At 52.2% G+C, this 27,267-nt stretch overlaps 2 protein-coding genes across 2 annotated transcripts in view; both read right to left on the reverse strand.

The window, feature by feature from the left end:
* The window catches only part of Myo7a (myosin VIIA), a 72,826-nt gene extending 55,826 nt beyond the window's left edge, over positions 1-17,000 (reverse strand). Inside the window, exons 1-4 of the mRNA XM_008844211.3 lie at positions 16,935-17,000; positions 14,726-14,787; positions 6,039-6,152; positions 2,075-2,227 (exon numbers count right to left, since the gene is read on the reverse strand). Coding sequence (XP_008842433.1) covers positions 2,075-2,227; positions 6,039-6,152; positions 14,726-14,743 — 285 coding nt within the window. The 5' untranslated portion in view covers positions 14,744-14,787; positions 16,935-17,000. The remainder of the gene's footprint in view (positions 1-2,074; positions 2,228-6,038; positions 6,153-14,725; positions 14,788-16,934) is intronic.
* A 2,307-nt stretch (positions 17,001-19,307) lies between these two features.
* Positions 19,308-27,267, reverse strand: part of Capn5 (calpain 5) — a 56,439-nt gene continuing 48,479 nt past the window's right edge. The window contains exons 9-13 of the mRNA XM_008844214.2: positions 26,850-26,972; positions 24,633-24,829; positions 23,673-23,788; positions 23,042-23,178; positions 19,308-22,011 (exon numbers count right to left, since the gene is read on the reverse strand). Coding sequence (XP_008842436.1) covers positions 21,829-22,011; positions 23,042-23,178; positions 23,673-23,788; positions 24,633-24,829; positions 26,850-26,972 — 756 coding nt within the window. The 3' untranslated portion in view covers positions 19,308-21,828. The remainder of the gene's footprint in view (positions 22,012-23,041; positions 23,179-23,672; positions 23,789-24,632; positions 24,830-26,849; positions 26,973-27,267) is intronic.

The raw sequence follows: 27,267 nt of genomic DNA on the forward strand, positions 1-27,267 counted from the left end.
ACACACACACACACACACACACACACACACACACACACACACACACACGCATACACACAAATTAGTCAACTCCAGCAGTGGCTCTGTGGGCAGGCTTGAGGGCAAGCAAGTCCCCAGTCACTTATTACACTGCTCAGCCTGGCCTCTTGTCCTCCAGGGAGAGAATGAAGCAGGGAGCTGGAACAACCCCAGAGATTCCTCCTGAGACACTGTCCTGGGCTGAAGATTTGCCCCCCCAATCCCCAGCTAGAAGACACTGATTTAGTCAACTCCAGCAGTGGCTCTGTGGGCAGGCTTGAGGGCAAGCAAGTCCCCAGTCACTTATTACACTGCTCAGCCTGGCCTCTTGTCCTCCAGGGAGAGAATGAAGCAGGGAGCTGGAACAACCCCAGAGATTCCTCCTGAGACACTGTCCTGGGCTGAAGATTTGCCCCCCCAATCCCCAGCTAGAAGACACTGATTGTGCCATAGGTCGAAGAGAGGGAGGGGCTTTGTCAGTTCTGAAGGACTCTCTACAAAGCTACCTGCCAACTCCACACAACTGCTGGGCAAAAGTTTTCTCAGAAACCTGAAGACGCAGAGAGACCCTGGGTGGAGAGGGTCGCTGACAGCCTCTCTGGCAGCTGCGGGGTTTTAATCCAAGGCCGCTGGGGCCCCCCTTGGGGGGCAGGGCAGAATTTCTTGCTGTGATTTAATATCCAGACCCACTCAGATTCCTGCAGCCCCAGCTCCCCTTCCCCTCTGATTACCTGAGTGGCACTGTCCCTTACTTGTCTACCTGGTCCTTTCTCCAACCTCTATTCTTGTAGTGCCCTTCCTGAGGGCCGCTTCCACCAGCACCCTCACCCACCTCCAGCCATCACCATGCCCCAAGGTGGAAGCAAAGCAAGCTATTCACTCAAGCAAGTCCTCCCACACCTTTCCCACCCATCCTTGAGAACATCACCCCTGTCCAGGGGCCCTCTCCAGTTCCCTGCCTGTTGCACTTTGGTCTCCTCCCTGAGCTACCTGTAGGTGGGGCTGGACTATAATCGCACAGTGATCACACACCTCTAGACCTCCTAAAACCTGGGGACCTCTGCTTCCCTGTCTGAAAATGGGGTTACCAGACCAGAGCAGTTCAAACCCCTCAAGGATTTAAGACCCTCTAGGAAATCTGTAAGGTCTTCCTGGTCCATCTATAAATGTGTGATGTCTTCCTACAGTCTGACCAAACTCATATCCAGCCACAGGGAGACAGACGTGAGCCCAGTGTTTCTGCTGAAGCTCAAAAAACTGCAGTGTCACTCATCACTGATTTTTTTTTAAAAAATGGCAAATAGTTATTTTTCAGAAAATATATCGTCTGTGATTGATTTATTTTTCTGAAAATAAATTGCTATTTTTTTTTTCTGAAACAAGGTCTCTTTATGTAGTTCTAGCTGGCTTGGAATTCACTATATAGACCAGACTGTCTTTGAACTTGTGGTGACCCTCCTGTGTCTGCCTTCCAAATGCTGGGATTACAGGTATGTGCCACCATCCCTAACCTTATCATTTTTAATGAATATTTTAAACTTCATGTTTTGAATTCCAATGTGGTAAATATCACCATATGACCCACATGAACAAAAGCCTTTGGAGCCCTCAGTAATTTTTATAAGGCTTTGGGGTTCTTGTGACCATGATGGGGAACCTGTACTCTTTCTCCAGGGCATGTGTGTCACCTCTGGGACCCTGCTGTCCCAGTTAGGTGAGAACGCCTCCTTCCCCTTCCTGAGAATCAGAGCTCCTTAATCTGCCTCCCCTGGCCTTGAAACCACTGGACCAGCACCCATCCCACACCAAAGCCTACCAGGGCATCAGCTCCAGCTCCCCAACTGGCAAAATGATAAGTCTGTCCCTGAGCAGCCCTGGTTTCCAAACCTATAATGCCTGTGGACCCGCAGTACAGCACCCTTACCCCAACCCCAGACCACAAGAGCCAGGAGCCTGAGTCCATTGGGAGGGGCCTCAGATGGAGCGGCCCAGCTACAGAGCTGACAAAGTCCCAGTAGGTTGGGCCAGCAGTGGGGCAGCCATGGGAACTACTCACATAGATAAGATGGTCCCGGTAGCGAATGAGCAGGTTGCGCAGGATGCCTGCCTCATTGAGGTCCCCCAGGCGGATCATGTCCTCTACACCATGCACTGAGGTGGGGTGCATTGGCTTGATGTTTGTAGAGTTCTGTGGGGAGATCCAGTGTTCCTGTGGATAGCACAGCCCTTCATGTCAACTGGTGTTCCTGGGCCCAGACTGTGGAGCACAAGAAGGAGCTGGAGAGGGACAGGGAGCCCTGGATCTGTTATATGACTCCAATCTGACCACACAATCAGCTCTGATGGGCTTGAGTCTGGGGACTGTACTGCTGACCTCCACCCATGAAAGCAGCTCTCCTCCTTGTAAGGAATCTCAGGAGTGCAAGACTGGGACTTCGCCCCTGACCCCTACCAGTGATTGTCATTAAGGAGATCAGGTCCCCCAGTCACTTGAGAGTGAAAAATGTAACAACTGCATTTGGCTTCAAATTCAGGCTACAGTAAGCAAATATGTGAAAAAGAATTTTAGATAGCACAACAACAGCTGTAACAGAAAATCACAGAAAGGGCTACTGTGGGCAGGGCGTGGGGACCACAAGTCCAGGGGGGTGGCATTTAACTAAGATCTCAATGAAGAGAAAGAGATCTCTGTAAGAACATGAGGAGGGAAGGCCAGGCCCAGGGGCCAGCACAAACAGCTCTTCTGAGGCTGGTGTTGGTGTGGTACGCGAGTGGAGGGGTGGTAACCATGGCCTTGGGAATCAGCCCCACCTGGGTAGCGTCCACAGGCCTGGCAGATGAGTTGTGTGGAGCTGGGGGAGGACTTTCAATACCAGTGAGCTGAGGACACCCATTCTGGCCCTGCTCCTCTCCTCTGCAATATTCCCCGCAGCCACCAGGTGGCAGACGAGGTCACCTAGAAGGTGCTTGGATTCTCCCTCTAGTTTGCAAAGCCCTTGTTTCCTGGGAATGCCACATTCCCGTATCTGGTGCTCTATGGTGTGGCCACAGTCACCCAATTCCCAGTACTGGGATCTGGGAGCCTTGAGCCAGGAAGAAACCTGATTTTGGGGGGAGGGTGCTCTGTCCCCTCCTCCTCAGGCCCACAGATTTGCTGATTGATGTGACATATCTGTCACTACCTTACACACCTGCTCCTCCTCCGTTTACTCCCATGCATCACCAGCCCAAACAGATGTCACTAGTAGGACTCTATCTCCGACCCATCTGGTCACCTGACCCTGCCCAGTCAGGTCTTTAATGGCTGTCACTGGTAGCAGCCACATCCTGGTGTACACCCTGCCTCTACCCTGCCTCTTGGAGTCAGGTGGTGGCCCACCCACCTGCTCAGAGGGGTAAAGACGGGGCCAGCCAGACCCCCTCTCCAGCTTCCTCAGAGTTTCATGACACTCTGGAAGGAAAACTTAATCCTGACCAGGCCCTCATGCAGCCATCACCAAGGTATGAAGAGCCCAACAGTGAGGTCAAAGACCTGTCTTCACTTTCAGCACTGTATGGAGCATTCCTCTCCCAGGTGCCTAGATTAAAGCTGATCTACTTGGAAAATTCCTTCTGCCTATTCCTCAGGACCTGGGACACATTCAGCTAGGTCCGGGTTGAGCACATTGAGCTGTGAGGTTACAAAGTTATGGGTATTCTCCTTCCTCATTATGAACCTCAACAGAGAAGAGGGACCCCAGTTTAAAGTGACAGTCAGACTAAAGGTAAAATGGCTGGCTGGCCAGGATAAGATCAACAGCAGAACCATTCCCCCTCCCGTGTGGGAGGATGCCCAGCTCAGGACAGCACCTCGCAAGTCAAAGTCCACAGCCTACAGCAGGGGCCAAAGTGTAACAAGGGCAGGTGCTGAGGCCTGGTTCTGAAGGAGAGAGAGAAAGAGAGAGAGAGAGACAGACAGACAGACAGAAAGACAGAGACAGAGAGAGACTGATGACTGAGACAGAGAGACATAGAGACAGAAGATAGAGACAGAGATAAAGAGAAAAATACAGAGGTTAAAGATGGACAGAGATAGCAATAGAGAGAGAGAGAGACAGAGACAGAGACAGAGATAGAGAGAGTGAATAATCCTTCCTCCTGGGGATTGCAGACACATCTAGGAAGGAGCTTCCTGGGACTGAGTTAGGGAGAACAGATGCTCTGCTAAGGTAGGAAGTGTCTCCCGAAGCAGAGCACTGGGCTACAGAAAAGGCCAGAACTGCCACCTTTCACACAGTGCTCTCCTGAGTGCCTGCCCCAGCTTTCTATTGAGTTCTGCAGAATCAGATGTGACTGGCCTGGCCCCTGCTCTTTCAACTTGCTAAGTCTGTGGGAAGTAGCAGATGAAAGTCTGGAGGAGAGGATATAGGAAAGAGGGTCCCAGTCGCCCTATCTTGTCCCCATCCCCAGTCCTATGCCCTCAGTCAGTCATGCCCCCTCCCCACAATAGCCTCCACCCTCTTGGGGAAGGCAGAGTGGGAAGGGACCATCCAGATCTGGTGACACAGAGTTATGGGACACCATCTGACATGCAACCTGACCCAGGTGAAACTCAAGCCCTCAGGCAGAGTCCCTGGTCCCCATCCTCAGGGTTCCAGGAGGTTCACCAGCTTAGCCGCCAGCCTACCCTGTGCCACACCTCCCCATATTTCACAGAGGCATTCTAAAGTCTCAGGAGCTAGAGCTGCAGAAGGAAGGAAAGGAGTTCATCGCCCAGGGCACAAGTCTGTCTAAGCACAGCCTGAGTCCGAGTCCTACTGATATGGTAACACAGGAACATACAGACACAGACACAGACACAGACACACACACACACATGCACACACGGAAGCAGAGGCCCTGGGTTCTAATCCCAGTACCATTGCTTACAAGCTGTGTGACTTGCCATGTGTCTCCTCCCTGTGCCACAGTGACCCCCTGGTGCCACAGTTGTGGTCTGCCCTACCTTTCACAGATACCATGAGAATTCAAAGACAGAACTTAGGTCCAGAGCCCTGAAGACTGACCCTGGAGGGTCCTAGGGGTATCAGCAGTGCTGTGCCCTACACCTAGCCCCAGGCCTCATAGCTCCTATGCTGGCCTCCTATAGTCTTGGCCTCCCTGTGGCCCAGCAGGGCCTTCTGATTCAACTCACTGTACTCTCTGCTCCCTCCTGGCTCTCACCAGACTAGGAGGCTAAGACAGAGATCCAGGCTTGCCATCTCCAGAGCCAGGCACAGCGCTGGACACAACCCTAATTACAGTAAACTGACCCTTCTTAAGTCTCTCACATTGCTCAGCTCTGTACTCATCTACATCTCCCCTATGCACACATGGGCACACCTCCACACACAAACACACACGTGCACACTCATAGATGCATAGGCCACATGCACACTGTGCACAAATGCTCAGGGTTCCCCTCTGGGCCCTCACATAAACCACCCGCCTTCTCAGGGGCAGGTCGCTGTCTTTTCGTCTTTGCTTCCCTCCCCAGGGCTGCACCATCTCTACCTATCAAGCCTGCACTTCCCAGGCCCCTTCCTCCTGGGTCAGGAGACAGGAAGGGTTAGTCTGTTAGACTGAACCCAGGGCAGCATCAGAAGGACAATAAAACTCATACGACAGTACCGCAGGCTCAGCATTTCTAGGTGGCCTCAACTGTACTGAGGCTCTGGGCATGTGAGGGCTCACATATGGCCTGCAGCTCCATCTTTCAAAGAAGAAACTGAGGCTTGAAAGAAAGGAACTAGCCAAAGTTGCAGAGCCTAAGTGGGCAGAATAAGGTTGGAATCTGGGCCATCTGCCTCCAAACACCACTGAGTCATGCAGTGGAGCTCCCAGAAACTCACACCCATCACCCCAAGTCCCTATGAAAGCCAGTGGAAAAGAGCAAGTGGGGGTGGGTGGGGAGGCCCTCTTGCTGGGCGCTCCTGGTCTAGCCCAGGCACTTGTCACTGTGGCGTCCCCAGGGCTGGGCTTACAGAAGGAAGACTACTCACGTTGCCTTCATCATCCACCACCTGGATCTGCCCGGAGTCACAGAGCTTCACCACTGCCCCGATGGGCACATCGAACTCCTGCCCTGACTTCAGATCCATCCACACATAGTCTCCCTGTGGGTGAAAGATCCTGAAGCTGACCCGTGAGAGCCTTATGTTCTCCGCAGCCTTCTCCCACCACCACTGAGGTCTGCGGTCTGAATCAGAGGTGTCGGAGTGGGAGGGAGACTCTCAATTTCCTGGAATCTCATGGTGCCCAGCCTTAGGCTGGGGCTTTTGCAGTGGGAGCCACCGTCCCTCACTTTCAGGTGAATGAGCAGAGGCTCGGAGAGAGGAGCAGCTGGCAGCACAGCACAGTAACTTCCAGTTTGTCCAAAGCTGGACTAAGGCCCTATAGCCTTACATGCACCCAACAGACGAGGCACTGAGGCAGGAGCCCCAAACCTTGCCTTTTCTGCCCTAAGGAAGGAACACGGGGACCACAGCTGTGGCATACATTGCAGGTTCCATTACATCATCCTAATGATGGGCTTCTGTGGGTCCAATTCTCTGTGCCAGGCCTGGGATAAGAGGCCACACTGTTCCCTGGCTTGTGGGAAGAGCCCAGACCTTGAGGAGGAAAGAGGAGATTCCACTTTCCTGTCTCCTATAGCATCTGGTCCAGAGACTGGCTTCAGCTCAGGTAGCTGAATAAACTCAGAGTCTGAGAAGTGGGCTAAAAGCAACCATGTTTAGGGTTGATGTATTCAACAAACATGTATTGAGCACTTACTGAGTACAAGGTTCTGATTGGTTTAGATGCTGGGGTTAGAGCTGTGACCTTACAGCCAGTCCCCATTCTAGTTGAAGAAGACAGAACAGCAACAACTGAGCAAAGCTCTTCCCAGGATCCCTATGGACACTGATGTGTGCAATGGAGGGAAGAAACTCCAGTGGTGGAGAATGACAGGCAGCCCACGCGGCCCTGCTGTGGCGAAAACCTCTGAGATCTGAAGGGTAAGAAGGAGCCAGGCAAGGAAAGAGCAGAGGGAGAGGCATGTGCAAAGGCCCTGAGGGAGGATGGAACATCAAGGAGGCAGTTGTAGCTGGACTGGAGGAGAGAGGGAAACGCAGAGAGGTGGGTGGGACCCAGGACATAAAGGTCCTTGGTGGTCTTGGAGTAGAAGATCTGACTATTCTAATCTTTCTTAAAAAATGTGTGTGTGTGTGTGTGTGTGTGTGTGTGTGTGTGTGTCTTTTTGAAACAGGGTCTTTTGAAACAGCTGGCCTGGAACTCACTATGTAGACCAGGCTGGCCTTGAACTCACAGAAATCCACCTGCCTCTGCCTCTTGAGTGCTAGGACTACAGGAGTGCACCACCATGCCCGGCTTCAAAGAGGTTAAAAAAACAAGTCTGCTATCACCCAGCCAGAACCTGAGACATCCCAAACCCAGGGATCTCTTACCAGCATTCCCTAGGTCCAATCCTAAGCAAGACAGGATAAGGACTCCTGGCTGGGTGACTCCCAGCCCCACAGGCAAGCTGGAAACCTAGACAGAGGGAAGCTGGAGAGCCAGGTCTCTCTGACTCACCAGTGTCTCCTGGCCTAGCACAGAGCCTGGCACACAAAACATTTTTCCCACTGAGAGAAAATAGAGCAATCAAAATAAAATACCTTGTGTGATCAGGAAATCGTGGCTCAGAGAGGTCAATAAGGTGCTCAGAGCCACACAGCATGCAGAAGTGACTAGATTCCTCTAACCTCAGGCTGTCACCAGGAGGGCAACTTGGAAACTTCGGGGAGAATTCTGAGGCCATACAGCCTCTAAGTGTGGCCGGGGGGGGGGGGGCAATATTATGGTCCCCAGGAAAAGGCCTTAGGTAGCTAAGAATAAGGTTCTCTAGCTATTCTATAGGTCAGGAAACTGAGGCCTGAAAGGAAAAAGGAGCTTGGTGCAGTCTCTTGTCAGACTGGTGAATGACAAGCCTACTAGAATCTGAGATCAGAGTCAGATCAGAAATAGGTGGGTCAGGGGTCATTCTGGCTAGAGAGGAAGAAAGCCAGGAACAAGATCTGGCTCCAGGTCCCAACCCAGTAGTGCCCCTTCCTGTGACCAGTGTTGCCCTAGGCTGCCACAACTGCATTTGGCCCAACTGCCCAGAAACATGCTTGAGAGGCACCCTTCCAGGGCCCTCACTCTGAAAATGCCATTTGCAACATGGTACATGCCTCAGTGGGGTTGTGTCACATGGGCCAGGTCTCAGCTTTTCAGCTATCAATGAGGGTCTGGATCAGAGGGTCTGGTCTCCCAGGCCCCAACCTGCTGTGCTAACTCCCAGACTTCCTACTGGCTCTATGTAAATATTTTCAAGAGTACCCCCAAACCTGGGACCTCCTCCCAGGAAGCCCACATTCAGTCACCATCAACACAGTAGTCACCAGGTGTGGGTTCCAGGCACAGCTCTGCCACTGATGCAGTGTGATGTGAGGCACCACTCAGTCTCTGGGGCCCCACTTTTCATCAGCCTTAGAATGGGAGGAGTCAGTGCCTTTGAAGACCAGAGACCCAGGAAACAACAGTCTGTGCCTGCTGTCTGCCTACCTTCTCCCAGGCCTGAGGTCTCCGGACTCCTCCCTCTTCTGGGATGGGTCTTGGGACTTAGTCTGTGGAATGACTCGAGTCCCGAATTAGGACACAGCCCCTCCCTCATCTTTTTAATCACTCTGTCTTTTCACAGTGGGAAGGTGACCAATGAATTGCCACAGGCATTCAGGAGCAAGGAACTAAGACAAACTGACCACCTTCAGTGGAAGTGGGGATTTCAGGAGTCCACCATCAGCAAATGTTGCTGAGGCAGGACACCAGCAAAAGCTAGGACTTCTGTCCTTGGGTCGGGTTCAGATGGCCTGTCTCTCCCCCACTGCCTCCCTGGTTTTTCAGGTGCAACATCTCCGTTGGAGGGACAGTCTGCTAAGTTCACACCAGCGGGCCCCGGTTCCATGCAGCCTCCTAGGGCTTCTGTCGCCCCTCCCCGCACCCCTAGCTCCTGCATCCGGCCTGGCTTCTGACCGACAGGGAAACTGAGGCCCAGGCGGCCGGGGCGCACCCTCCCCTCCTGACTAGGTTCTCACCGGCATCACCATGAAGGTCTTGAGCGCCTGGTTCAGGCTGCGCACCAGTGCCCACTTGTCGGGCTGCGAGGCAGGCGCCTGGCCCGGGTCAGTGGGGCTGCGGGGGAACTCCATGGCGGCGCGTACTGTCTGGACACCAGCTCCGTAATTCACCTAATCCCGCGCGCGCCGCCTGCCCGGGAACCCTAAACCCAGCCATCTGCTGCGAGCCCATGGCAACGGCGGCTTAGGTGACGCCCGCGAGACGGGTGAGGAGGGGGCGCCATGCTGTTGCGACCCCTCCCATGGAGGGACCCTAGCACCCCCAGATTCCGGGGGTGCTTCACTGGAACCGCAGCTAGTGGCGCCAGGATTCATGGCTCCAGGAACCTCACCCTGGCTGGAGTTTTGGAGAAAATCAGTCTATTTTCTTTGGAAGGAAAAACAGGACTGCTATGGAGAAAACACAGTAAACTTTGATAAGTGTTAGGACTAAAGGGACAGGCCTCTTCACCAGGCCCCTGGGGTCAGCTGTAGGTGGCTTCCCATTCGGGGAGGAGCTGCTGCAGGCTGGTGGGAGGGTCCCCTAGACTCTCCAGGACTTGGTGACTCAAATGCACCTGCAGGGAGCTGAGCAGGGCTCCTGTGGCCTGGTGTCCAAGCAAGCCTGGGTACCAGGCTCCGGTCAGTGCTGGGCCATGAGCCAGCACCCACTGTCTCATCCAGAGGGACACAGGCCTCCTGTCCCACCCTCCTGGCTTCTCCCTGCCTCTCTGTCCTTTCTCTCTTTGCTCTTTTCCTTCCTTCTCTTGTCAAGGTTTCTAGTCTTCATTTCAGGCACCCTGACTGGTCTGGAATCTCCGAAGCCCAACTGCTTCTTTAACAAACATCAAGGGGCACAGGCAACTAAGAGTTGCCAGGCTAAGCCAAGGCCTCCTTCCATCCACACATACCAGGTTCAGCCTCAGGGACCCTGCACAAAGCAGCTGACTGCCTACAGTGAATGACCCTTTCCAAGCTCCCCCTAAGCTGCTGCTTCCACAAGAGCCTTTCCTCCTTTAGGCCCTGGGCCAAGGCACCTCTTCCTGTCAACCTGCCCACCTGGTTCCACAGAATGCAAGGACACTGGACATTTTCCATCTGTCTACAAAACAGCCTTTGCTGAGCACAGGCTCTGACCAAGGCACAAAGGACACTGTTAAAGGAAGTGTGTCCTTGAGCTCCCAGCCTGGTGGGACAGATACCTGCCCAGACACAGATAAGGACGTACCGCTGGATAAGGGACCGCTGCTGAGAGTCCACTACAGCTTGGACCCTGAAGCCACTTGGCCACAAGCTGTGCTCCTCCTCCAGCAAGCTCCTCATCTTTGTTTTCTTATCTGCCTGTGGTGGGATGGTGGCACCACATAGAGTTTCAGGGATTTACAGGTTAAGCTGTGCTGCTTACTCTGACCCATGCCTGTTAGAACAAACACTGTGCAATGGCTGCCATTGAGTGAGGGCATCAAGGAAGGAGTGATTACTGATCTCTTAAGCTTCCATGAGGGGAAGGGTGTTCAAGGAAGAGGGAACAGGATGGAGAGTCACAGATGACAAGGGAGGGGGAGAAAGTGAGTCCGGTGGTGGGAAAGAAGCCCCTGAGAGGCCCGGTAGGGTGTTGGGAACTTCACCTTGCCTGCAAGGGAGTGGGGGCTGGAGGGTCCTGGGGGGCCTCTGGGCTGGAATAATAGAGTCCCCCAGAGGCAAAGAGAGAGATGATCAAAAGCTGAGAGAGGAGAGAGAGAGAGAGAGAGAGAGAGAGAGAGAGAGAGAGAGAGAACCCTTATATATCAAGAACCTTGACTACGCTTACAGCTGATTTGTCTTCAGAGACCATGGAGGCCAGAAGGCATGAGGAGGGTGAACTCAAAATGCCAGAAAAAAAAAAAAATCCAGGTGTGATGGCTCCTGCCTGAAATCTCATGGAGGCTGAGACAAAAGGATTGGGAGTCTGAGGCCAGCTTGGGCTGCACAGTGAGTTTAAGACTAGCTTGAGATACACAGCAAAATCCTGTCCACAAAATTAAAAAAGAGAAAGAAAAAATAATGAAATTTTCAACCAAGAATCCTATGTCTGGTGTTACGCAAAGATAAAGGGAATACTGATAAAAAATGACAACAGATGGGCCTGGGAATATAGCTTGGTAGACCGTCTGTCTGACACATGCAAAGACTTGGGTTCCATCCCTGGCACCACAAAGCAGCCACCAAAACAACTACACAGGTAAACATAAAGCCAGTATTGTACTTTAGGTATGCAACTCATCTTTTTTTCCCCCTATGTGATTAAAAGTAGTAAGAAACCCATGTTAATATATTTGATGGACAATGTGTGAAGATGTAATTTGTGACAACATAAATGGGGGATGGAGCTGCAAGGAAGCATTCTTTTTGAGAGAGGGTCACACTATGTATCCCTGGCTAGCCTGGAACTCGTTCTGTAGACCAGGCTGGCCTTGAACTCACAGAGTTCCTCTGAGAGAAGCATCATTTTATATACTACTGAAGTGATTTTGGTCTTTATATGTTACAAAATTAAGAAATCATAAAGGACAAACTTTAAAAGTTTTCAAAACAATATACTTTCTTTCAAGATATATTTTTGTTTATGTGTGTGTGACTGCATATATGCTATGTGAATGCAGGTGTCCTCAAAGGCCAGAAGAGGGTGTTAGAGCCCCTGGGGTTACAGGCAGTTGTAAGCTGACCAGCATGGGTGCTGGGAACCAGACTTAGGTCCTCTGCAAGAGCAGTAAGTGCTCCTAACCACTGAGCCATCTAACTAACAGGGCAACTAACAACTGTCCTTAACTCCAGTTCCAGGGGAATCTGATACCCTCTTCTGAACTCCATGGGCAATGCATGACATGGGTGCACTTACATACATGCAGGCAATACACTCATGCACATAAAATAAAAAAACAAACAAACAAAAAACAAGTAGCCAACAGCAAAAGTCCTTAGCAGGGGGCTGGGGCCATGACATAATCAGCAGAACACTTGCCTAGTATGCATAAAGCCATGAGTTCAATCCCCAGCACCGCACAAAAACAGGCATAGTGGTGATGCCTGTAATCACAGTCCAGGGGAGGTGGAGACAATAGGATCAGATTCAAGGTCATTCCCTCTGCTATCTAGCAAGTTGGAGCTGGTTGGAGATAAATGAGACCCTGTCTCAGAAAAGGAAGTCCTTGGCAGTAACTACCTTAAATGTAAATAGATTAAACTCACCAATTGAAAGGCAGAGATTGACAAAATGGATAAGGACACATGAGTACCAAGGACTGCCTGCAGGAGATCCACTTAGAACCAAGGACTTCATGCAGATAACATTCCAGGGAAATAGCAACCAAAAGAAAGCTTGAGTGTTCCCACTATCAGACCAACAACCTTGAAATCAAGAGTTGTTACAAGAGACAAAGAAGGTAATATATTAAAGCCTCAATCCAACCATAGGCATCCTGAGTTATCGTCACACCTCCCTTAGCCTGCAGATCTAGGTCAAGTTCCCACATATTCCACCCTGGCCCACCACAGGACAGAGCAGGAAATCATGTCAGCCTGAAGCATAAAAGCCTCCTGGAGGTTCTCAAAGGAGTGGATTGTGCATCATAGAGTTCTGCGATTTTGTTTCCACCCTGGCAGCATCTGGCCTGGCCACTCTGGGGAAGTCCCTCCAGAGACCTTGGTCCCATATGTTCATAAGCTACAGCCTCGCAGTCTTTCTTGGTACTGACCCCCAGGCTCCCTCCCATCCCCCTGTACTCTTCAGATCTGACTGTCACACTTCTGCCCCTAGATACCCAGATAGACTAGAAACTGCAGGGAAGGCAGGGAATAGTCCCTTCTCTCTGCATCCTTGGTACATCCTTGGTGGCCTGCCTGGCATGGAGCTGGGCCTTGCTGGAGCTTTGTGGGATGGGTGGGTAGGTGGTGAGAACTGGCTGGGAGAGGTAACCTCTGACACCCCAAGAATCCCTAAGCATCCTATCTTATTCCTAAGGTCTTATATACAAGGGATATACTCAGACTGCCAAAACTCTGTAGGAAAGAGACTCTGTCCTGCAAATGCCACCTGGGGCACTCTAACTTCTCCTCTCCAGGGCCCTGTGCTTATTCTTTGTACCCTGTGCCCCTCCCCAGGCCTCCTCTTCCTGTTTTCCTCCCTTAGGGCCACAGGTACAAAGACAGAAGAGACATAGATTCTGAGGTGAGGGGAGCAAGGAGGCTCCCAAGAGAAGCAGCTGCTTCACTGAGGCTGAGGATATAGCCAGGCAGGAGGGAGAAGCCAAGGTCAGGGAAGGGAGTGGAGGACAGAGGCAGGCAGGAAGGGCCAGGTGAGGGAACACAGTCCACACTGCAGAGCTTACAGCTGAGGTCTTGAGTCACAGGGGACTTGCATCTTCATTTTATAGGAGGGGAAACAGCTCAAGGAAAGCTGAGGAATGTATCCAAGGCCTTCCAGGGCATCAATGAAGCCCAAGATGGAGCCTGCAGAACTGGATGGCTCCCCAGAGCTGGGGCATTTTGGGGGCACAAAAGAAGTAACAGAGTAAATGTATATCCTGTCTGAGAATGGGTAAAGTCTATTACTATTTACCCACAGACCCTTCTCTCAACAAGGGTCTTTGCAGGGTAAGGTGGGCCACTATTCAGAGGTGGCAAGAGGGGACCAGCTCTGAGGGTCCAGTCTGTCAAAGGCTCCAGGGGAAAACATACTCCTGAGGGCTATGGGGGCCCAGACCCTCCCTGACCACATGTATCTCCACCCACCAACCCTCTGCGGCCTGGCTTTGCCCTTCCCTAATAGGCTGTCAGCCCCTGAAGACCTTCATGATCTGATCCTGCAGTCCACCTTCTCCATCACACCAGTCCCATGTGATCTTGGGCTGCCAGGCAAGCTGTCCATTGGCCTCTAATGGCCTGGGACAACAGGAAGCTGCTGGCCGAGCCCCCACCCAGTCCCACAGTCCTAGGGCTCTGTGCCAGGCCCACCTGGCTGAGTGTGTATATTCCTGGCTCCTGCTCTAGAAATGAAGAAGCTCATTAGAGTCTCAGACTGGTCACAGGAAAGGGTTGAGGGTCGGAGACCAGTGTGGCCCTGGGGAGGAGTGGGGGGACTAAAGGACTCAGCTGAGGGGCAGCACCTCTGTTTCTGCCCCAGGGACCTCTAGCTTGGGCCGGTCACCTCTCCATTCACTGCTGCCCTAGGCCAGCTGCTTCCCCAGAGACCTTCTCATCTCGCATTTGGACCTTCAAATGTGCTGTTCCACTACCTGGAATGCCTAGGACTCAGAGAGATGGGTAGACCATATTCCTGTCCAGAGGGGCATAAGAGAAGAAAGCCATCGTGGGCATGTGAGAGGGAGCAGGCTCTGCACTGGGCCTGTGAGAGGAACACTTCACAGCTGGGCTTTGAAGTAGGAGTTTTCCAAGAAAAAGTACAGGCGATGGTTGCCCATGGTTAAGTACATTCAGAGAGCATGGCAGGTGAGGGATGAGCCACCCAACACAGTCCTCCCTGGCTCTGAGGGTAAAAAGATGGGGCTACTCACCTGCCGAAGAATAACCATGGTCCTACGTCAGGATACCTGCTGCCCAGTGACCAGACACAGTTCTGTGGGGAGAGACCACACCATGGACTCCTGAGCAGTCAGCCTTGAGCCTATAGAGCCACCCAGGCTTCTCCCCAGGCCCCAGCCCCTCTTTCCTCATTGACACCTTCCTTGGTTTCTGCACCTCTAACCCCAGCTCAGCTTATGTGACCCAAGCCTCGTTGCTATCACCACTGCCACTGCCCAGAGCTGCTGTTCCTTCTCAGCCTCTGTCATCCAGACTCCCATAGGACTCCTAGAAAGTAGCACATTTAGGGGCTAGAGAGATGGCTCAGCAGTTAAGAGCACTAACTGCTCTTGCAAAGGACCCAGGTTCGATTCCCAGCACCCGCATGGCAGCTATGAACCGTCCTTAACTCTAGTTCCAGGGGAATCCGAAGCCCTCTTCTGACCTCCGCAGCACTGCACGACACAGGTGCACTCACATACGTGCAGGCAATACACTCATACACATAAAATAAAAATAATAAATAAAATATATATTTTTTAAATTTTAAAAAAAAGAAAGTACCACATTTAGTCCCACACCAGACATATGGGCAAAGGAGCCCAGAGAGGGACCAGTGCTTGCCCAAGGTCACACAGCAGGGCAGGGAAGATTTAGGACTAGGACTGCAGTTTTGGCCTCGTAGCTCAGAGTTGCTCCAGGAATTGTGGGTCACATGGCAGCCTGGTCTGGGATAACCTGACCATGGCCCTCAGATTGGAGGACATAAGCCCCTCTTGGCCTGGATCCTGAGCCCCAGCACAACTGGCCTCCATCAAGGACTAAGCTTTTTCTCTCCCTACCTTGTGCTTGGCCACTGTCTGCCACTTGCAGATCCTTAAAATGGTCGAGCTCTCTTCAGTTCCTGGCATTGCCTTTCTCTGGCACGCCCACTTGGAGTTCTCACTGGGAAAGTCTTGTCTACGGTCCATGGCTCAATTCTGATGGTACCTCTTCCAGGAAGCCTTCCCTGACCATGCCACGCTGCCAAGAACCTCTGTGTTTCTCCTCACCCCAGCTCTGTGTGCATGGTGGTATCTGCTTGGGGCCTGTCTCCATCTCAGCCCCTAATGTTGAGGAGTTGATCCAGGGCAGGCCCTGACAGGCCTAAGATATCATCTCATCTTTCACCTTGTCCAACACAAACCTAGGCCCAGAGTGTGGCTACCATAAGCCGTCCTGGCCCACAAGCTCTGGCATGAGGCCCCTTGGTCCCCAGCCTGCCCCCAAGGGTGAGCATCAATTTTTCACAAGAACCCATTCAGAGGCCCTGGGACATCTGATCTTCTGCCCACGACACTGCCTGACACCTGAGCCCTGACCCTCCCAGGCCTTGGGTCTCTGTGGGCACATAGTCCTTCCAAAGATCCACACCAGCTCGGGTACCTGGCAAGGGAGTGACCGAAACAAGGGCAGCAGGCAGCAGCCAGGGGAGCTGGCATCTGAAGAGGATGCCCAGCACTTGTACCATTCATACTAGCATGAGGCTGCCAGGAGAGCTCCAGGGCCTTGGAGGGTGGTGGGGGTAGCGCTGAAGGCCCAGCATTAGGGGAAACCACACAACTCTTCCTTTCACCAGTGACAAGCCACCATCTCTCCAGGTTCAGAACATTCTAAACCCAAGAACTAGATTGTGTGTAAGACTGTTGCTTTTCAAATTGAGAACATGGGACAATTTTCATTTCTAGGCCCTTGCCTGATTTTACCTTGTCTCTGTGGCTACCCTGGCTGGTGGCCTTTATACTCCCTAGTTACAGATGGGAAATGACTTACCAAAGGAGAAAAAGATTAGAGACCAAAAAAAAAAAAAAAAAAGACCAAGAGACAGAGGACAGAGGGACAGAGTTCGTTCTCCTTCCCTCCCTCCCCTCTTCCTTCCCCACTCTCTCATTTGCTCCCCTGGCCCTGGATGCCCCAACCCCAGCTCCAGGCGCTATGCTCCTTAGCTTTTCCCTTCTCCAGGACCCAAGCCTCTATCAACCCAGGCTCAGGACATTTTATTTTAGTGGCTATGATGATGTGGCCCCTGTGGGTTCAAAGAACCAGTCCCAAGAGCGGGAGGCTATGAGGCAGGGGCTCCAGTGGAGGCCTGAGCCTGTGACTCCTCCCCAGTCCAAAAGTCCCCAACAGGGCAGGCCATCCTTACCAGGGTCTTCACAATACCTTTCAGTCACGACTTCACAGCCCAGTGTCAGCTGTCAGGATGATTCTAGAAGCTGCAGTCAGAGCCTGCAGACATGCTGCCCCAGCCAGTGTCCTGCTCCGAGGTTGCTCTGGGGTCCTTCTGGGCCTTTCTGTTTCTCACTGTCTCCCTGGCTCACTCCCTTTCTTTCTGTTCAGGGCAGCTGTCCAGCCAGCACTGCCACCCTCCCCTCTCACTCCAGAGCCTTCTCCCAGGAGGCGGAGCCTGAGGGGGCCTCCAAGGTCTAGATATGGTGACATCAGCATGGGGGCGGCAGGCTGTGCTTGGATTGGGGTTAATGTTCAGTGGTTGCCCAGGGCTGTGTGTAGCACTAGGGGGCCAGCAGGGAGGAAGGGTATGGAGGTCTCCCATGACACTGCTGGCTAGTGTGGGGCCTGGCCCCAGGGGCCCCTTGTCATGGGTGCCACTACCTGCTGTCTCTGCATGGGCAAGAAGCCTGATGTGGCCTGTCTTGGTCATGGTTTTGCTGGGCCTCAGTCCCCAGTGGCCTCCTCCTGGCTCCTCTCCTTGGAACACTGCTTGACACCCCATAGAGCTTGGGTGGGCAGGCTCAGCTGAAGGTGGTATATTCTCCCATCCCTGCACACATGCCCCCACCCCAAGCTTCCAGCATCTGAACCTGTGGGGGACATCACATCCAAACCACTTCCCAGGGCTCCCCAAGAGTTCCTGTGAGGTTCCCTCAACCCTGCCCCACAACTTGTTCTGGGGTTTCTGTGTCTGTTATTTTCTGCCCATCCAGACACTTTGCTAAGCCAGCTGACAGGATCAACCCCACATGGAACAGGGACACTTACAACCCAATGTAAAATGTGTGATTTTTTTAAAGAGGGTGGGAATACACAGGGACACAAAATTGTTAGCATTGGCAGGGACCATAGCCTGGAGGTCTTGAGACCTGGACCTTCTCCTGTCCACTCTTGGCCAGCAGGGTGTCTGCAGAGCTGCAAATGGACTAGGAGATGGGATAGGTGGGGGTGTGGGGAGGGACTACCAGGAGGACCAACAGCTCAATAGCTCCATCTGCTGGGCATATACTGCAGCCAGCTGCTAGGTGAACAGCAGGAAGAGCAAGCAGGATGCAGCCTCCGCTGGCCAACTTCCTCAGACCCCAGAATGTCAACGCAAACTGTAACCCAGGGATCCCGGCTGGAATTGCCCCGAACACAGCCCTCACCCCTGGACTTACACCTGGGATTGATGCTTACTACCTACAGTACCTCAAACCATCTCCTTTTCCAGACTTACACAGATGGGGAAAGCCCCAGGTTGGAGCACCCAGAGTCCAAGGGACAAGGGTAGCAGCTGGGGCAGGTGTGCTCCATTGGGCAGAAGAGCATGGTGGGAAGACAGTGGGTGGTCTCAGAACCCATGGTAAGTGCCACACCTGCTCCACACCATCCATGTCCTGGCACTCTGCTAAGCAGGTCACCTGATACACCTCTAAGAAATCTAGGAAAATATTTTATTCCATTTTGTTTTTCAAAAACAAAACACCTGAGACTAAGCTTTCTGTAAGAAAGATGCTTATCTTGGCTCACTGTCTTGGTGGCTGACAGGTCCTCGCTACTGCCATGGTAATCTAGTCTCTGGAGAAGGCATTTATCCCTCCTCATACCCTCGCACTCCACCCTACCTCTCCAGTTCTACTGGCTTCCAGTGCCATCTAGAAGGGGAATAGCCTTCCAGCCTCTGGGCTTTTGCAGGACACTGCATCCAAACCACAGCAGAATGGATGGCCATTCGATCTGCCCTCACCGTCACCCCACCTCCACCTTCCCCAGTTCTAATCTGTCATCTCATTCCATCCATTTTGCTTTCAAAATCCTGACCCAGCCTTTGCCCACTGCTCCCTCCCCTGATTTCCTAGCTCAGGCTACCTGTACTGTCCCATCTCCTCTGTCTGTGGCCTGCATGGAGTTGCCTTCACTCCACTGGATCAGGCTATAGGCCTGCCTTGGGCTAGCAGACTGAAAGAGCCCCAGGAAATCCCATGATACCCTATCAATAACTATAGCATCAGAGTTATAGATCAGAGGATTTGTATGTATTTCCTAGTTGTTCAAAGATCATTCAGAGTGGGGACTGTGCTTCTGTGTCCCCAGGGCTTGGGGTGGGCAGTGCTCAGCAAAGCCAGCCCCTACATAAATTTGCAATAGGAAGATGAAAGGATTCCACTGAACTGGGCTCAGACACACTGAGCAGCCATCAGGGCCAGCCTCAACTGTGACTCCTGTCATCCATTGCTCATCTCCCTCTCCACAGGATAGCCATCCATTGTCCTTTCCTGCCCTGGATAGGAGAGATGAACAGACACACACAGGCACAGGAAAGTCTTTCTGGAATGGCAGTAATATTTATTGAGAGAGAACAGGCCTCCTCTCCCTTGACCCCAGGGCACGATGACCCAAGAGTGAATCCAGGTCTAGGTGATTCAGGTAGACTGGACTGCAACAGGGCACACCACAAGACCACTGGGGTAAAGCCACTGCCCTCTCTCCTCTACCCTCTATCCACACCTGCATGGTCCCAAGGCTTCCTGGGACCAGAGATCCCTGCATAGCTAGGAGCCAGTCTGGCCTAGCTTGAAAGGGAGGAAGCAAGAGCAGGGATACTGGCCCGCTTCTTCTGCAGATGGGAGGCAGAGTTTGGTCACTTGGGTGCAGCTTACACCAGCCTGCTACTTGGTCCTGGTTTGCCCTGTGCCCCTGGTGGTGCATGGCTGAGCTAAGATAAACACATCAGGGACTGAGGCCCAAGCTGGTGTAACAGGCACTCTCTCTTCCCCCCTTGATCATATTTTTCATTTGAAGCAGCCTTTGAAAAGTGACTATGTGAACGTGTTAGGGCACAATACAGAGACACACGGAGGAATTCAGCACTTGTTAGGAAAAGCCCTGACAAATAGGAGTCAGCAGTCCTACTTTGAAAAGGGGGGAGTCCAGGCACACGCAGGAGGTAAGTGACTTGCCCCTGTGGCATGCAGTCCCAGCCCCATGTTTGAGTCCTTGAGGGGAAGCCCCGACTTTGGAGGACTCCTCTTATCTTTCAGTGCCGGGTCCTTTGGCCAGGACAGAGCCCCCATGGAGCAAGGTGGCAGTCAGAATTCAGCACCTCCAGCCATGAAGAAGACTGCACAACAGGGCCTGGAGTCAGAAAGCCATGTTCCCAAAATAAATCGCCACCCTTGACCCAACTGCACTTTTTCATATACTAAGCCTGGTCTGGAAGCCCGAGAGAGGCAGAGTGGACCCTGTGAGCCACAGCACCAGTGCTGAAGTCCCTCAAGAATGCAGTCTGCAACCAGCCATATCATGCAGACCCCGGGCGCAAAGAATGAACAGAGTCACTGTACTCCTGTTCCACCCTTTATCCTCACCTGCTCAATCCAAGGATTCCTGGGGACCAGAAGTACTTTCATAGCCAGGAGCCAGCCTGGCCTAACTTTGGAGGGAGGAAGCAAGGGCAGGGCTGCTGGCCTGGTTCTGCTGGAGGGTAGGTGGCAGTTCCTGGTTGCCAGGTGACACTTACAGGGGTCTGCCACTTGGTCTTGGTTACCCTGTGCCTTCCTTGCCAGGCCTCCTCTAAGAAGTTCCTACTTTATCCATTTCCATCCCAGATTAAAGTAAAAATAAAACTCGAGTTCCAACAAAATGAGTTCGAGAAGAACAAGGTGGGTGAGGGTATCAGGTTTTCCTTTACACTGAAAATTTTAAAATAGAAAGGCTATCAAATGTTGAGGACCAAAAGGAACATTTTGATCCAGGAAGCAGGAAAAGCACTGTGACCTCCTTGGCCATTTGGGGGATGTCAGCGGAAGGGCCTCTGGTCAGGTGAGGTAAGTCCTTATCTCCTGCAACACCCAATAGATGACCTGACCCTGTGGGCCTGGCACCACCAGAGTCCCTTGTGCCAGGAAAATTCCAACAGAGGACTGTGTAGCCCCTTTGGTTCCCCTCTAGCACTCCACCTGGCCCACTCCTTCCAACATCAGGAGTGGAGGTAGGAAAATGCCTTTTTCTCACCACTGTGGCCACAGCTCTTTGGGGGATGGGAGTGAAGTCAGAGCCTACTGCTCAGCAAGGTATCTGCCTTTGAGAAGACCTGAGGATAGGGGAGGCCTGCAGCAGAAGTGGAGGGGGGCGAGGCTCATGCCCTAATTGGATAACTCTATATTGAGTGACTAATGGATGGGGGGGGGGACAGCATTAGACAATGAGCAAATGTCTCTTGCATACTTCCCAGCAGATGCCCACCAAGAGTTCTTTCAAGGTGGCTCAAAAACCAGGCTGGGGCTGTAGGTCAGTTGGTAGAGTGCTTGCCTAGCATGCACAAAGCCCTAGGTTCATCCTGAGTACCACATAAACTAGGTATGGTAGCACATGCCTCTAACCTCAGCACTGGAGAAGTAGAGGCAGAAGGGTGAATTCAAGGTCATCCTCGGCTACATAGCAAAGACCTGGGAGACTGTGAGGAAGGGCTAGGAAACAAGGGGCGAGAAGGGGGCTTGGGACATGGCAGTTTGTGTGTAAACTAGTGACATCTTGGCACTCCTTGGCAGACAGCAGGGCCTGGAAAAAGGTTTTCAAAGGTTTTCCCTTAGCAGCAGTGCCCACTGGGTGGAAAGGGCTATAATCAATCTCAAGCAAGAAGACTCCCCCACAAGAAAGGAATGCTTTGGGTCCCTCAGAACACTGAGGCTCACAGAGGACCAGAGCTCTCCTCAGGTCACACATCAAGTCACTGGAAGAGTTGGGAAAGGACCCCAGTGTCTGGTTCCCAGGCTGGTCCCAGGCCAGGTGGGGACATGCAGGTGGTGGCGAGAACGGGTAGGTCCAGGAAAGTGGGCCTGTGTCAGACAGCCATGAGGGAGGCACTGCTGAGAACACGCACTGCTATAGTGCCTGGCAAGTCACTGGGCTGCCGGCTACTGCGGTCTCGGAGGTGGAGGGTATGAAGGGCCTGGAGGTTATTTGGATCAGTCTTCAGGTGCACCTGACCCAGGAATTCATCCTTCAGGACTCGGTGGTTCCAGATCTGAGAGGAGACAGAAGGTGAGGGAGAAGCAACTTCAAGACTCAAAACATTGTCGAAGGCAGGTAGTAGGGAGCAGGGCAGCAGGGCCTGGATGGAAGTCAATACAAGCCGAGCCAAGGACAGGTCTGCTTCTGTGGGCCTGGTGGAATGTCCATCTTCTAGAGCCTTGGGCTCCCCATCAAAGTGTTCTACCACTTAGAAGCTCAATCGGTCATGGTACTGACCATGAGTGAACTAGTTCCCTCCCTCACTTTTTTTTTTTAAAACATGATCTTATCACATAACTCTGGCTGGCTGGAGCTCATGATGTAGACCAGGCTAACCTTGAACTCACAGAGAAGCATTTGCCTCTGCCTCCCCAGTACTGGGATTGAAGGCATGCACCACCACACCCAGCACTCCATCTTTTAACATATGAGGGTTGAATCACCTGCTCCTAAGGGTCCTTCCAGCGCTAGTATCTACAAGTCTGTGATTTGACCCAGTGGGACCCAGTGTTAAGAAAACTTGGAAAATCTAGTAGCTCCCCCGGGGTGCTACGCATTTGTTTACAGATGGTTTCTCACCCAGAGAGAAGTTGCTCTGGGCCTGGGGGACAAACAGCTTCTTGCTAATGAGCTCCAAGTCACTGCACTCCAGCTACCTTGGCCTGAGAGAAGGGAACTGTACCCAAGAATGCCAGCATTCAGATCAGGGTTCTTAGGAAACAGCCCCACCCCACACACTATCTCAGTGCCACTTTCCTGGGTGGATCCACCAATGGGGGCTCTGAGGAATAGTCACCAAGGCTTTGGGCCAGGTCAGCAGAGACAACCACTGTCCACAGCTGGGAGGCCAACCCTGCTGGGTCTCAGACTCACACTGACTAATCCCAGTCACCCACCTACAGAGAGGAACCCTGGAGAAGGAAGAAGGGGGACGAGAGAACTGGTTAGTACCCCAGATCCCTGTTAAAGGCTCTTTTGCCCTAGACTCTGCCCCTCAGAGAGTGAGGCTTGGGGAGGTGCAGGAGGGTCTGAGTGGGGCTAACCTGCACAGTGATGGGCTGGCCCGGCTTCTTTTGGTAGAAGATGCCTTTCACATTGTATTCTGGCGACGAGGTCCCTTTCTGCACGGTTGAGCAAACCTTTTCCCCCTCACATTTCATGATCACATATGAGTTAGCCCCTGAAGAGAGGAAGAAGGACAGGGCTGGAGCAGTGGCCAGATGAGACAGGTGTCTAGGAGATGAGATGCCAACCTGGTTTCAGTCACACAGGGGAAGGGAGACAGGAGCCTGACCCACCTTCTGGACATGGTCCCCCATCTTCCAGAGCCAGGCAGAGATAGCGATACACGGGGGTCTCTGGCCTGCAGCCCTTGCCCACTATTCCCTGTACACAGGCTTCATACCTCAACACTTCCTTGGCTTGGGAGAAAGGCCTCCTCCCCAGAAAGCCTTCCTTGGGCCCCCCAGCAGCTATCCAACATCCCCACCACATGGGAACTCTGGGCAAGCAGGAGGTGGACTTCTCTAGATGCCTGCATCACTCCAGGGATTGTTGGACTTGCAGACTGAGCTGTGTAGGGGCAGAGGTCTCTATAGGCTGGGGTCTATGCTGGAGGAGACAGGGCCTGGATAACTTCAAGGAGGACCAGGGGCTTTCTCCAAGTGAGCTCACCTGTGGAGGAGTCCTTGAGGCCAGCAGCCCCTAGAACATGGACCTGGGTCACCTGCTGGGGGTAGCCACACAGGGAGCTCCAACAGGTTCGAGGGGGCTCATCCAGGCGCAGCTCCCTGATAGAGGGTGGGATGGGGGACAGAGGGGTGCCAGGAACATAGAGGTGAAGAAGGGGTTCAATGTAAGGAACAACATTTAGTGTAGACATTCATTAAATTCTAAGCCAAACCTCATTTAACTCCTAACCATGCAATGCCATGGGCTTCCAGGCTCTCTGTCCCTCACCCAAGGTTCCATCCTTCCTAGGCCAATGCAATGCGCTTAGCATTCCCTGCATGCTATGCCCTCTGCTGGGCATTACAGATATTATTTCTCATCGTCAAAAAGCACTGAGATAGACAGGTGCTTTACAGATTGGAAAGCATCCAAGGTCTCAGTCTCTCCAGCTAGAATGCAATGGACCTGGAGCAGCTGATTCTACACAGCATAAGCTGCTTCCTAGGTGTCCTGGGGATGAATCTGGGCTGCACCCAGCAGGCATGAGATGGTTTTAGCAGTCACAAGACCCCACCCTGGAATCAGGTTGGTAAGTGGCCTATCCCGTACTACCACTGACTTCATGGCCTGGGACCATCTTTCTAAAATTGGTCCCTATTTTCATCTATAAAATGGAGTGGTCAGGCCTCCCATTGAGGGGCGTGGGAAGATAAATAAAATGAGTGAAAGTTTCTTTGTAAACTGTGAAGTGAGGTTCACATAGGACTTGCTGTTCCTAGTCAGGCCTAAGAGAGGCTGAGCAGTTTAGCAGGGGAGGAGAGAAGCAAGGGATGGGCCTCTGTACCCATCCCTGGGGACATTGGTGCCTGGGTTTCATACCTTGAATGGCTGGGACAACAGACCCCACTAGGCCCAGCATGAAACACACTGTCACCAGTTTGGCCCCATGTAGCCCCCACGCACCGGCAGTTGGAGGGCACATCTGTGAAGACTCGGAGCAGGAACTCGCCAGTGTGGCCTGGCTCGAAGGTGGTGGGGATGATGACATAGCGGCCCTCAGGCTGCTCCGTCCGCAGGAAAACACTACGAGAATTGATGTAGATGGAACTGGCAGCCTTGTGCTGCAGGCTGTGCATGCGGTACTGGCGGTTCTCCTCCACCTGTGTGGAGACAGGAGGAGCTAGACCACACATGGTCCTGCCTGACTGTACCCATCCCACACCATTTCCCTAGCCACCACAAAAGGGGCAGTAGGCTCTATGGACATAAAATGTCCAGAATTGGCAAATCTATAAAGCAAAAGTAAATTGTGTATGCCCAGGGCTAGGGCCAGGGGTGTGGGGGGTCCTACTGAATGGGGTGGTGAACTGTGTTTGCCCAGGGCTAGGGCCACCGGTTTGGGGGTATCCTAGTGGATGGGGTGGTGATGGCCTAAAGGTGTGGACTTTCTCTTCCTAGTGATGAAATTGTCCTAAAATTGATTATAGTGACAGTTGTAGTGACTAGACTGTACTAGACTACATAGTTTAGATGGCTTAATTGAGTGGTCTGTGACTTATATCTCAAGAAAAACAATTTAAGAAGGGGTAAGGATCCTTTGGTAATCCCCATGAGTTTGCAATTTCTCTTAATCTTTATTTTATTTATTATTACTGTATTTGTATGTGTATGATGTATGTGCGAGGGTCAGAGGACAACTTTGTGATGTTAATTTGCTCCTCCTTTTACATGGGTTCCAAGGATGGAACTCAAGTCATCAGACTGGGCAGCAAGTGCCTTTACCTGCTGAGCCATCTTGCTGGCCCTTTTTGGTTTGTTTTTTGGAAACAAGGTCTCACATAACCCAGGCTTGAATTCTCCATGTAGTTGAGACTGGCCTAGAACTCCTGATTACAGATATGTGTCACCACACCCAGCCTGATCCTGGAATTTCTGTCACAAAGTCAGCAAGCGCAGTAGTCACACCCCTCTACAGTTCCATTTTTGTACTTTCAGTTACTGGAAGTAACTATTCTCTGAAAATAGCAAAGGAAAAGTTCCAGACATAAACAATTTGTGAATTTTAAATTTCAGCCGGGCGTGGTGGCACATGCCTTAAATCCAGAGGCTGGTGGATCTCTGTGCGTTCAAGGCCAGCCTAGTCTACATAGTGAGTTCCAGGCCAGCTGGGGCTGCAGAAAGATCCTGTCTCAGAAAAACCAAAAGAACAACAACAACAAAAACCCAAAACAAAACAAAACAAAATTCAGACTACTCTGAAACAGTACTGAAATCCTGCACTATCTCACTTCCCCTCCCGCACCCCAGGGACACTGAGTCATCTGAACTCACCCATTAACTCTGGCTGTCTTGGTTATGGGCATGGTGCATAGGGTGCAATTTGGGTTACCTACTGGGAGTCTCAGAACCTATACTCACAGATTAAGGGGACCTACTTATCATGACCCAGCCAAGTCACAGCACAAATCCATGAAATAACACCACCAGCTGCCAGGACATGCTAATCAATTCCTGAAACAAGCATGTGTACTATAGTCAAATCAGTGCAAGCCATGAAAACATACTATGGTGTGAGCAAGTGACCATGTCAAAACCAAGCCCACTAAATGCCAGAGACCCAGCATCAAGCAGCATCTCACATCCACATGAATTCAGCAAGTTCTCATTGGATATGTACATGGGGACCTGTCATGTCAACTGTCTCAACACATTGAATACATGTGGAGAATATCAGTTTCTAGGCCAAGGGTAGTAGTCAGAGGTGAGTCTGCCTGGCTCTATACAAAGTTGCCCACCTCTGTGCCTGGCAAAGCCTCCAACACAGGAGGCTGCAGGAGATGAGACGTCCACCCTTGGGGGAGGGGCAGTGGAGGCCATCAGGTATCCAGGACTCAGAGAGCCCAGTCCAAAAGCGAGTACTTCTCACTACAAATGGCCTAGGCCTGAGGGTCTTGGGCAGGAAGATGTGCTTACAGAAGCCAACACCAGGTAGGTGGGCCTTCTGTGAGTCTCTGACAGGATCCATGGTACTGCATCTCCACAGTGTCAGCCAATATGGCCAAGGAGGTTGGAATGGTATAAGCAACCAAGGTGTTCTAGAGGATCTTCCTCAGGAAAAGGAACCAGAATGCTGGCTCCCTCCCTCTCCTTACCTGCAGCAGGTCTCCCTGCTGGCCTCACCTTGTAGATGTCAAAGCCAATGGCCAGGTTCTCGCCCTTGCCCTCCTGGCGGGTTGAGCGCTTGGGCCGTTGCTGGATGCAGATCAGCACTTCATCTTCCGGCTTCTTGACCTCAAAGATGTACTACAGGGGTGGCCAAGGAAAGAGATCATGGTGAGACCATGGCAGAGGCCAGCCTCCTGACTCCCAGGAGCCTGGAATCCAAAGCCAAGTCCCAGTCATGTTGGTGACATGAGCTTGGGCCACTCCATCACCTCTATGAATCAGTCCCTCCTCTCAGACGAGTGTACCAATGCCTACAAAATGGCTGCCCTGGGAGCACTCAATAAGATGACTGGTGATCATCTCAGAGCCTGGAACACAGCTGGGGCTCAATAAAGGCACATTGGGCCTAAAGACTAAGCAACTGTCATAAACT

Source organism: Nannospalax galili, unplaced genomic scaffold (assembly GCF_000622305.1).
Source record: "Nannospalax galili isolate Female #2095 unplaced genomic scaffold, S.galili_v1.0 scaffold278, whole genome shotgun sequence".
Classification (NCBI taxonomy): Eukaryota; Metazoa; Chordata; class Mammalia; order Rodentia; family Spalacidae; genus Nannospalax; species Nannospalax galili.